At 32.1% G+C, this 11,796-nt stretch overlaps 1 protein-coding gene across 1 annotated transcript; it reads left to right on the plus strand.

The window, feature by feature from the left end:
- Positions 1 to 1,267: 1,267 nt before the first annotated feature.
- LOTGIDRAFT_142403 (hypothetical protein) lies at positions 1,268 to 11,213 on the plus strand (the record flags this gene model as incomplete). The annotated part of the gene is made up of 23 exons (XM_009052375.1): positions 1,268 to 1,554; positions 1,909 to 2,047; positions 2,230 to 2,332; positions 2,655 to 2,768; positions 3,196 to 3,326; positions 3,661 to 3,837; positions 4,240 to 4,409; positions 4,786 to 4,917; positions 5,261 to 5,332; positions 5,800 to 5,914; positions 6,101 to 6,169; positions 6,453 to 6,587; positions 6,889 to 7,192; positions 7,511 to 7,637; positions 7,763 to 7,899; positions 8,234 to 8,435; positions 8,699 to 8,824; positions 9,225 to 9,461; positions 9,501 to 9,561; positions 9,760 to 9,870; positions 10,166 to 10,273; positions 10,500 to 10,605; positions 11,011 to 11,213. 23 exons carry the CDS (start codon positions 1,268 to 1,270, stop codon positions 11,211 to 11,213), a joined length of 3,366 nt encoding a protein of 1,121 aa, XP_009050623.1.
- Positions 11,214 to 11,796: the final 583 nt, after the last annotated feature.

An 11,796-nucleotide genomic window follows, 5' to 3' on the forward strand; every position in this document is an offset into this window, starting at 1 on the left:
AGACAGCTCGTCATCTAATTTTCAAACGCAGATAATTTTTGACACATTTGGATTTGAAGGCTCAATAATGACTGTGAGCTGGCTCAGCTGGGTAAACTTTAACTGATGAACTTAACTTCACATTTTTGAGACTAAGGTACAATTCGATTTATAAAACAGATAGCGAATCTGTTCCTTTTAAATATCTTTTGTATTTTTTCAGGTTGGAGGTATTCGTGATATTGTAGATGATGATTCACAGGATGACCAGCCCTGTGAACTACCAGCAAAACGACAAAAGATCATGGAATGAAAATTTAAATCAAAATAGATTAGTGATGCTACAGGAACATCATTGTGTTAATAAAAATACTTTTAAATCCACATACTGCCACCTGATGTCTTAGTGTGTGAAGCTATCAAAGTTTGAAAGAAAAAACACAAAAACATTTCTCTATGTATTTTTATCCATCTGTCTGGATACTGAAGGAAGAACAAAACATTTTGTGAAAAAAACTGTTTTATTAAAAAAAATTTTTAAAACATAACCAAGTTTTTCATACAATCAGCATCCACTAACGAGAAGGGTGTTACTTTTTTGGGCCCTCTAAGCCCCTGGTTATGTTTTTCCCTACCAATTCTGCTAAGTCAAACACTGGTACATACGGGGTCTGTGAAATAAAGAATGGCAAAACCCTCGCTAACCCCAGGAAGTCTTTGGTCTCGGTAGCCTTGATCTTTTCCAAATGCTCGGCAACATTGAGAATTTAAGAATTATTTTTATGCTTAGACGATGCTGTTTTTGTTAAATTGTAGGAGATATCGCATTTTAATTTTGTCCAGTGCTTTTGATAGCTGTAAATAGATTTCTATATTAAACTGGCTAAGACCCGAACAGCAAAACGAAACCCGAAAGATGATTTGTCGGAGTTATCATACGATTTATTTGTCGGCAGTAAAAAGACAGGAAGACTCTTCAATAATAAAGTCAAATAAAGCCGATTAATCGCGGTGGAAAAAATAATTCTTTAGTTATTTAGTGTTCCATACTATAAAAGTTTTCATCTTCAGTTATAAACTTAACCAAATCGATTTCAACTGAAGCCACCAGTTCATTTAAGCATTTTGGAGCCATTCTATCACAATAAATCTCTGTCAAAGCTTTACACTCAAAGAAGGCCCAATGGAAAGAAAACCTTACTTTTATTTCCGAAAAATATAAGATGAAAACTTATGGATACATATTGGCCTATAATCTTCTGTACAGTTGCTAGCTGATAATTAAAAAATGTTTAAAAGGAGAGAACCAGTGCAAAGCAAAGTTTTCAGGTCCATGCAAAATGTTGACATACGAGAACTGAGCTCTTGCAGTGAATCAGACTTGCGACCAGTTTTGCCAAGTTTGGTTCGGATGGCATTATGTGCTCCATTAGATATGGGAGATGAATGGACTCAAGATAGGAAAGAGATTTCAAAAATATTATCTGGTTTAGAAATTGTTAACAATATTGTCACATTACTCTCAATAGACTTTCATGCTTTGGAACAAGATGTTAAAAAGGAACAACAATTACGGTTAGTGTCATTTCAACGTACAACTACAGTTTTATTGTCATAGCTTGAATTTAATTTTTCTCATGTCTGTGAAGCGTGTGCAATACTTCACCATCAGACTTTTCGTTCAGAAAGACAAGACTAAACTTGTATACAGTTCAACCTGGAGCACTTGCTTTATGTAAAGAACTATTATGCTTTGGTGACTTATGAATAGAAACTCGTCCTCTTTAAATGTGACAGTCTGATGATGGTGACTAAGTCATCTTTGTTTCCTTCTTTTAAGGGAGAATAGGTTAAGATTTAATATCACAGAGAGATTTGATTGGTAACAATGATAACCTTTGAAATTTTATTGTATCTTTTCTATTTCAGATCTAAAATTGGAAGTAGTATTACTGACAGTGTTCTGATATCAAATTTACAACATGGTCTAGTTTTAGAATTTGAGAGAAGTGATCCTGCAAGACGAATTCGACTTTTATTAAGTGAATTATTATTTGTCATGTCAGAGGTAATAAAACATTTGAGCTCAGAGAGCATCCTCATGAAACTGATATGCTGTAATTTTTACCTTCCTTTTTCATTGTCTGATCTTTTACAGGAAGACTCGGAGTAAGGATAGTCAGAAATTGAAAAGAACATTGTCAACCCCAGTGCTAATTTATGCTTTATTTAGTCCTGATTTTTTTTCAGATTAAAGATCAGAAAAATCCTAATTATGAAAAAACGTGTGAGTTATTTGAAAGTGAAGTTTATCTAGAAGAAGTATCAGATATATTGTCAATAGCACAAGCAGGTTTGTAAGACACTCCTTGTTAATTTTTGGGCTTTACATTTTGTCATGCAGACTTTTCACTAATGTGAAGCTCTAATATGACTAACTCTTTTCCAAATTTGTCTGAAGTGATATTTTCCAAATTTTTCTACAAAACACTTGTTGTGTTTTAGAAAGTCCAAGATACCTATTCAGAAATACTAGGTCATCAGTTCTATTGTATTCAAGCATCAATTTTTTTTGTGCTCCGTCTTTAAGTTTTCTAATGTTGAGGGGACTTACATGAAACTCTCACTTGCTCACTAGAGCCTACACTAAAAAAAAGTATCTTTCCCTATTTCAGAATTACCTAACTTACTTCCATTACCTGATATAGCAGAAGCTTTATTGTGTCTAAAGAATGGTTCCTGGTTGTTATGTCAGCTATTGGCCAATTCACCAGAAGCTTTCAAATCAGGTTTGTATTGGATATATTTCAATTTCTTAAGCAAGAAGATGTCAGTAGTTGTGAGAAAAGAAAAGATGTTAGGAAACCACTGATCCTGTTATATCTTGATGGACTGATGGTCAGAGGAGTCAGTAGGGCCAGATTTGTTGGGCTAGGTTATAACATGTAAACTCTAATCCTATATTTCTTACCTTAAAGTAGCCTACAGGAAATAGAATTTAAGAGAAAAAAATGCCTGATATAAAAGCATCAGAATATCTCATTGATTACAAGTACCAATATGGAATTTACTATTAGAATTACACCTATAAAAAGTACAATCATAAAATATTTGGAGAAACAAGAGAGAAAACTTCATTAACAACTTTAAGGTTTAGGCTTTTACAAATTGAAACTGTATTATGTAACAATTAAATGAGAAACATGTTGTTTTCAGTATGTTATAGTTTGATAAGTCATGGGGAAAGACAAGACGAAGAAAGTATTGGAGGTATAAGGAGATTAGAAATGTTACAAATGTTATGTGCCATGAATCCACAGGAAACACTCAATATTAGAACATTATGTGTAAGTTTTCTCATTTCATTAACAAAATAGTTATGAAAAGTAATGATGCTATTTAAATATAATTTTTGGCTAATTAAAGATGGGTTCCCTTGTTTTCATTTATCTGTCAAGAGCTCTAATCGGCTGTATGCACTTCCAAATCCAATCAAATCAAATTGCTGCATTTACAAACTTCTGTGATACAAGAAAAGTGCTTAATGAAATCAAGGTATTAGATGATTGTAATAGCTTGACATTGTGAAAATGGATATCTTCAGGAACCGAGATTGTTTCTACTTGCCATTTAAGCTGTGTTAATACTGTACTAACTAATTTATTTTTTCCTGTATTATAGGTAGAGAATTGTACAATGCCTGGTTTAGCTATAGCCCTGTCTCTACAGATGTCTGCCCCACTAGCTGTTAATGCTCCAGCTAAAGATGATGCTGTCTTTTTTGTTAGTTCTCTGTTACTTGGAGATGATGCAGTCACTAGGACATGGCTCTCACAGTTTGTTAAAGCTGGACAAAAGGTAAATTTGTATAAAATGATTTGATTATAGAATGATCCGAACATGTCTCTTGAAGTAAAGACACAAAACAAGTTCTACTCATCAAACTTCAGTTGGGACACAGGTTGAATGAGATCAGTTGTCTGATGATCGCACAGCTTGAAACTCTGGGTAACAACATGTTTCAGGTTCTTTTTTGAATATAGTTATAGAATAAACATAAGTATTTTGTTATCTTAATAACTCTCCATAAATTGTTTGAAAACCTGAAAGTGAGTACAATCTATTTCATGGTAGGTTTTTGTTGAATATTAAGAAAACCGAATATCAGATTTTAATTGACATTCAGCTCTAACAGCAGGTAAAGACAACTACATCCATTTCCAATTGTTAACTGTTTACTTGAACGATTTTCTATTCTAGAGGAAAGGCGATCCAGCTAAATCTATGTTACATATACTGCGTGAATACTTGTTGGATCAACTAAGACTAGTAACTCCACCTATGGGACAACCCATGTCCAGTAATCATGTGGTATATTCTGTTACATTGTTGAGGCTTTATTGTGCTCTTAAAAATATGGCTAACTTAAAGTAAGTAACTTCTATAAATAAACAATTGCAAAATACACAGCAGTATATTTTTTTCGACACTTTACTAATTGGTATGAAGTCTACAAACCCAATCTCTGAGTACATCAGGTGTTCTGAAAGGTTCTGCACCCTCTTATATTCTAACTTTTCATGGGTTAGTGATAGTTCGGAATCCTATGCAGTATCAATGAGAATTGTTGAGAGATATCTATGTATTTTAAGTGTGTTTGGTCTGATTTTCCAAAACTTATGTATGTCTTTGCTTTGTGGTGCAAATCCATGTCTGATTGAAAATTGGAATGGGACAAATTGATGTTATCAGTGTCCCTTATACACATAAAATTCTGTTATTAGATTTTTGAACATATATTTTTAGATTTAATGATGATGAAACTAAAGCTTTATTAGATGTGATGACATCTCGGCCACCACCAACCAGTTCAGGAGCTCAGTTTATATCAGTATCATTATGTATGTTAATAGCTTCACCATTACTATTATCACAGGGGTAAGTTATTAACCATTCATAATCATTCATCTTGAATCCTTCAAATTTCCATTCCTTACCATTGAGAAAGCAGACAGATATTTCTACCACCAAAATTTTGGATGGTAGAGGATTTATTTTTCAAAGTTGAATTATAACTGACTTTTTTTAGACTAATTATCTCAAAAACGTCAGCGCTCTTAGTCTAGAACTAGAAATTTCTAGATGCTATCTGCATATAATGCTAATGTTAATTGATCAATTGAATAATGCAATAAGTAATAGAAGTCAAAGTTACTGTTCATAGAAATGTTGGTCTGCTGGCTCAAACCTCAGATAACTTTATATAAATGTTAATTTTCAGTGGATTGGAATTGGAACATGAAGTTGTAGAATGGATTTCATGGCTATTGACAGCAGAAAGTATATTTGATAAGTGAGTACCATTTCATGAGATTTTCCTTGAACTTATTTGGTAAAGACTATAAAGAGGATGCAAAACACCATTATACAATAGTGTATACGTACCTCATTGTGTTAACAACTGCTTGCTTGCTAAACTTAATAACCATGCCGCATATTCTCGAAGAGCTAGGATGTACTTTGGTCTTAACTTCAAGACTGTTTCTGGGATATCCTAGTGCTAAGATAGTTTCGAGAAGACGTGGCTAGGCTTTGATTTGTCTATCCTGTTTCCCTTACTTGACCACATTTGTTTTGGCTATGCACGTTAATATGGGAAAGAAGCTAATATTGCTGTTCTCTCATTGCACACTGCATGACAATGCCAATTTGCATTACCCAAAGAAGAAACTTATTTGTTCTATTTGTTTATGGTTTTATGAGCCTTGATATTATTGTCAAGTGATTCCCTTACCATATTTCTATTTTGCTTCTTTTTAGAAATACAGGAAATGGAAAATCATTTGGTGAAATGTTGTTTTTGATAGCTCTCCATTTTCATAATAATCAGACATCTTCTATTAGTGAATTAGTTTGTAATACATTGGGTATGAAGGTAAGTAAACCTTATGGTCTTAAGAAAATTTATTTCGACTGGAATATAAATATGTGTTGTACATCTAATAATAAAATATTTAAGTAATTACACTGTGGCAATACCTCATAGAAATAAGCACATATCTTGTAGGACTTTCTCTCTACTAACTTAAATACTTATGAATTATTTATGTCTATGTTTTAGTGTCAAGTAAAAGCAAATGCTTTGTCTCGAATACGCCATATTTTTACTCAAGAAATATTTACTGAACAGGTAAAATTGTTGTTTTCTTTATAAATATTTCTTATATTAAATATCGTATTTGTTAAGAATTAATTGATCTGCCCTGGTGTATTATGGAGATTGATAGAACAGTATGATGTACATTAGGTAACCTCCCTGAATATAAGTTAACGAAGACATTTTATTTGCCAGAGTCATCTGATTATTACGAGATATAACCTGGAGATATCAATGCTTGAAGGTGGCGTTAAATTTCACTAAAGGCCTTGTGTAACAGTATGTAAATGATAATGCTATATGTTATATATTACAGGTAATAGCATCTCATGCTATAAGTATACCAGTTACTGAGAGTTTAAATGGAGATATGGCTGGTTATTTACCTATACATATTATATTCCAACTTTTAAAAAGTCGTGTATTTTCTAGATATAAAGTTCCAATCAAGGTAAGAATTTTAACATACCTACATTTTAACTTTTTATTTATTGACTAGCTCATCAGATTGTAGATCTTTATGTTTTGTTTCCTGTTTTTTTCTGTGGGTGACTTGAAAATTGTTATGCAACACAAATTCTGGTATTTTGAAGTATATTGAACCAGTCGAATGATTTATTCAATAAAAATGGACCAATTGTATCTGAGAGAATTTTCAATGAATAATTTTTGTGAGTTGATTTTAGAATCTAATGATAAAATTTATCAAGCAAGTCTTAAGTTCTGAAATGGATTGTTTGTTTATTTTTCAGGATTGGATTTATAAACAAATGTGTAGTAGTTGTTTACCATTACACCCTCTCCTACCTCTATTAATAGAGTCCTACGTGAATTCTATTATTGTTAAAGGCATCAAATCAGACAATGTAAATCAAGCTATCAGCGAAAAGGAATTATTAGAAGTATTTGATGCTCCTGCTAATAGAAAAGATATCAGTGGACGACAGTCTCCTACTATTATACTATCAGAGAAAAAAGATGTCGGCTGTCAAATACTTGTTTTATATTATTTGTTGTTGTTTGAAGATACTTTATTAAATAATATGAAATCTATAGGTAAGAACTTTTTACACAAATATTTAGAGATTGTAGGCACATATTAATGAATATATATGGAAATATTTAGAAGTTGTAGGCACATATTAATGAATATTTATGGAAATACTTAGAGGTTAAAGGCATAAACACACACAATTTCTCTATCATTTATAAAACAACTTTTCACATAAATCTGAATCAATTTTATGAGTTAAGTAGAATGTTAAAGAGGTTGTCTACAATTTCTATGGAATTTCACTAAATGTGGATAGTTTTTTGTAAATTATTAATACTTTGTGTAATAGATTAATTTAACTATGTGTATATATTTTTCAGTTATGACTCAGCGTAATTTATCAAGTTATTCTGAATCTATCATGTCTATTATACCTATTAACTTCTTGGTACAAGTAGCTCAAGAAAAACAAACACAATGTGCTGGTATCTTTCCCTCACTCATCAGGTAAGATTCAAGGAATATTTCTTAATCAAAAGAAGTTTTAACTTTATCCTAGAGCAATGACAGAGCTATAACCATTAATGAAGGCAGAAAACTGTAAATTACGAGTATTTGTTTCATAATTTCAGATTACTAGCAACACATTATCCTCATTTATGTCTTGTTGATGATTGGCTGGCTGACAGTTTAAAAACAACCAATCAGATTGCTAGAATGTATAATACTATAAATAAACAACAAGTCACACCTGCTACATTTAAACAAGGTTTGTCAATTATTCAGTCTCGTTAAAATTTGTTGTCTTGTTCTTCTGTAGCTGACGATTTTGCAATACGTGGCATTGTCATACTTTCCTGCCCCTGATTTATTATCTGTTTTTCATACCATCATGACAGCTGAGTAACACTAGAAAACTTGCTGGACTGGATTACACAAAGTGTCTTATTTTGTCAGTTGCCAACCATGATCTAATCAAATTCTTCATTAAATTGTGTTCCAATTATTTGATAGGCCTGATATTTTAATGACCTAGAATATGAGTTGCATAAATTTGGTCAGATCACAGTTCTGAAAAGTATATAATTTATTTGATTTTTCAGCTGTTCAACAGTTACCAGGAACACCTAGTGTTGTAATGTTACAATTACAAGAATTACTAGTATATGAACCATCTCAAGTTTTACCATTTGCTGAAGTTATTGTTACCAGTTTAAAGATTATGTTATTACCATCTACTCCACGACGTATTATTGATCTAGTCAACAGAGTCTGGTTTAAAATACATAAAATATCACCTCGAAGGTAAGGTAGTATAGAAAAGATTGCAAATACAGCAAATCATGTTAACTCAAGTACCTTATTAAGCACCTTCAATATGCAAAAACAATGAAGTACGAATTTTCAAAATAATTATGACTGATAAGCAACATTACACAACCAGCAACTATGTTCAACACACATGAAATCAAACTGAGTCAATTTGGTTTTCAAAGCTTCATTTGGCTTCCCAGTAACAATATATTTTTAGGTTGTCATTCTAAAGAATCAATTTGTGTAAATTCCAGTTTACGATTGTCAACAATAAATAATTTACAAGAATCAAGTCAAACCATTAAACCAGCTCCCTATACAGAACATGATGTTATAACTGATCCATTGGTTGTTTTACGTTGTGATCAGAGAGTGTTTAGGTAATTATTTTCACTTTATTGTCTATAGGTTATCACTGGTGTATTTTCCACATTGTGCAAAAAAGTAGGATGTAAAACTCCATTCATTTCATGTTGCCTTTGGATGTAAAACAGATCAAAAGTTCTGGAGCACCTTGTTGTGTTAGTGATTTATGAAATATACCTCCAAATTTCTTTTGTTGCACATTACATGACTTTGCTCGTCTTCATCAGGTCAATATGGAGACAGCAGAACAAGATTATAAAACTTTAAGGTTTCGGAAATATATATAAGGAGAGGGTACTTCATACACAAGTCTGTTTCTTGATTCTATTATATCAATAGATACTGTTCACCCCAAGGAAAGGTATCCTGTACATCTATTTATACATTTTTATACAGTACGGATTTCTTTTTCAGATGTCCTCCAATATTAGAAATCATTCTGAGAATTCTAGAAGCTTATTCTAATGCTTGTAAAACTTATCTAGCCAATCATATTCAGGCATATCCTGTCATAGATAATGCTAGCCAATCAGAACATGAGAGAAGAGATTTGAAAAATGCTTTGATAGAAGCTCAAGAAAGTGCTGCCTTACAGATTTTATTAGAAAGCTGTTTACCCTCCAAATTTGAAAAGGTAATCAGGGAAATCAAGTTGAAAGAACCATTGGGTTAACATAGCTTCTTAAATAGGCCTTATATGTTAGACAGTGTGGTTAATTCAAAAGAATGGTGGTTGTGGGTTCTTATCTCTGTCGTCTTGTGATACTCTGGTGGCCTCAGTTGACTCATTTGTAAATGAGTACGAATAATCTGGCAAAGTTCAATATCAGGATATGATGCAGGTAGTAGAACAGGAGCTCCAGTTTAATCTAGCTTATATAGTCCACAACCTGTTCCAGTAATATTTTGTACATGAATTTCATTATAATTTTTCATTATTTTATTATAGGAAGAACCAGGAGAATTAAGTAATGTTAGAGAAATACAGTGTTTGATATGTCAATATCTACATCAAGCTTTTATAGCTGATCCTAATCTAGCTAAACTAGTCCATTTTCAGGTAAAATACTTTGATTTTTCAGAAATCAGGGGGTATAGAGCAAAGTTGTAATATCATTTCCTTCTCCTGTAACTCTGTAAAGTCATGTGACAATCTATTAGCAATCTTTCGTACAAAACAATCTTGTTATGTCATATGATGTTATAATTGTAAAATTTATTCATAAATGCTGAAAAACCTGAGAAACTAAGATATATTAAACCAATGTTTATACCAGTTTTGCATCTCGGCTATTACTTTTTTTCAAAATCTGAATGTTTGATTTTATTTTTCAATATATTCATTCAACTTACAGGGATATCCAGCTGAACTGATACCATTAGCTGTATCTGGTATACCTTCAATGCATATCTGTCTTGATTTCATACCAGAATTATTTGCTCAACCACAAACAGAAAAACAGGTATTGTAAACTTATATCATGTCATCCAATGTGGCTTGGTAGATGCAAATGGATTTACCATCAGTATTCATTTAAGCTGCAGATGAAATCCAGGGTTTTGGTATGCTTATAGATTTCAGCAACACAGATGTTGCCTTGAGCCTCTTTTCAGTCAAGTCCAAGTAGGTTAATAACCTATTGTGGATATTGTGTTACAATGTAACTAAAATACATTCTCATCTTGCAGATATTTGGTATCCAGTTGTTATCACAGTTATGTAGACAATATGCTTTACCTAAATCATTAGGTGTAGCTAAATTAGCTATCAATATAATGTTCTCTTTATTATCAGGTATAGTCTTATTTTCCTTGCATTAATATCATTATCTAACCTGCAAATTACCACTTGGAGCTTTTCAGCTAGTTTAAAGAGTATACTTTAGTTTTACAGTCTTACAAAGATCACTTTAGTTTTGTTCAAACTGGCTGTTCCCATCATTCCTGATCATTTTTCTTCAATTTGACAATATTTCTCTCATCGCACGCTGCAATTCTGGGGCCTTATTCTTGAAATAAATTTAAGATGACTTATTGTGTTTTATTAATCTATTGATCTGACATTGAAATTGATTTTAAACTCAGTTTATTATCCAATCAATTCTTTAAGTCTAGATTTTATCTTAAGGTTTCTGGGTCTTGACCTATTGATTTGAGAATATTGACTATAACTCCTAAAAATTTATTATTATCTTTCTAGTGCTAGATACAGATGAAAGAATCAGATTTTATTTATTAACAGTTCCATGTTTGATTGACATGTGTCAATCATTTCCTCCATTATGTGATGATGTCACTTCCTTGTTAACTCAGATAGGGCGTGTTTGTTTCTCTCAGTTATCAGTTACCAGTAATTTAATGATATCAGGTAAGACATTCACCCAGCACTCAAGTATGTTGTAATATCAAGGTCTGTCATATTATTATATTGTGGTCTTGATATATCAAGTCTGTGTTAAGAGTTATCTCCCTTGAGAGATGAATGGAGAGCCTGATTAAAGATGAAGGTCATAATTTCATTAAGTATTTTCTATCTTTGAATCTAAGCCATTTTGGAAAAAATTATTGAAAATCATAGTTAGTCATGAAAATTCGTTGGTTTTTGCCCTTGTGACATCTTAATCAATGTATAGATTTACGGACCCACAGATAGTGACATTCTGGTGCATCTGGTCAATTTTGTGTAATATATCCCATTTCATTTTATATTTTAGAATCTTATGTTAAACTTGATGTAAATGGATTTGATTCTCCAGTCAAAATGGCAGCCAGTAAATCTGACAGTAGTAAAAGACATTATTGGGAATTATTTGATACAGTTCAGAAAACATTTACCTTAGTGACTAGTAAAGCCACAATATCCAAAGACATTTACTGAGTTAATGGTGAAAAAGTTATCATTTGGTGCTATGTTACCTTAAGTTGCATTATGATTGTTTTGTAGAGTGAGTGAAGGAATTGTTGCTCTTGTGTAATGCATCATATT

The sequence above is a fragment of the Lottia gigantea genome (assembly GCF_000327385.1).
Source record: "Lottia gigantea unplaced genomic scaffold LOTGIsca_180, whole genome shotgun sequence".
NCBI classification, from domain to species: Eukaryota; Metazoa; Mollusca; class Gastropoda; family Lottiidae; genus Lottia; species Lottia gigantea.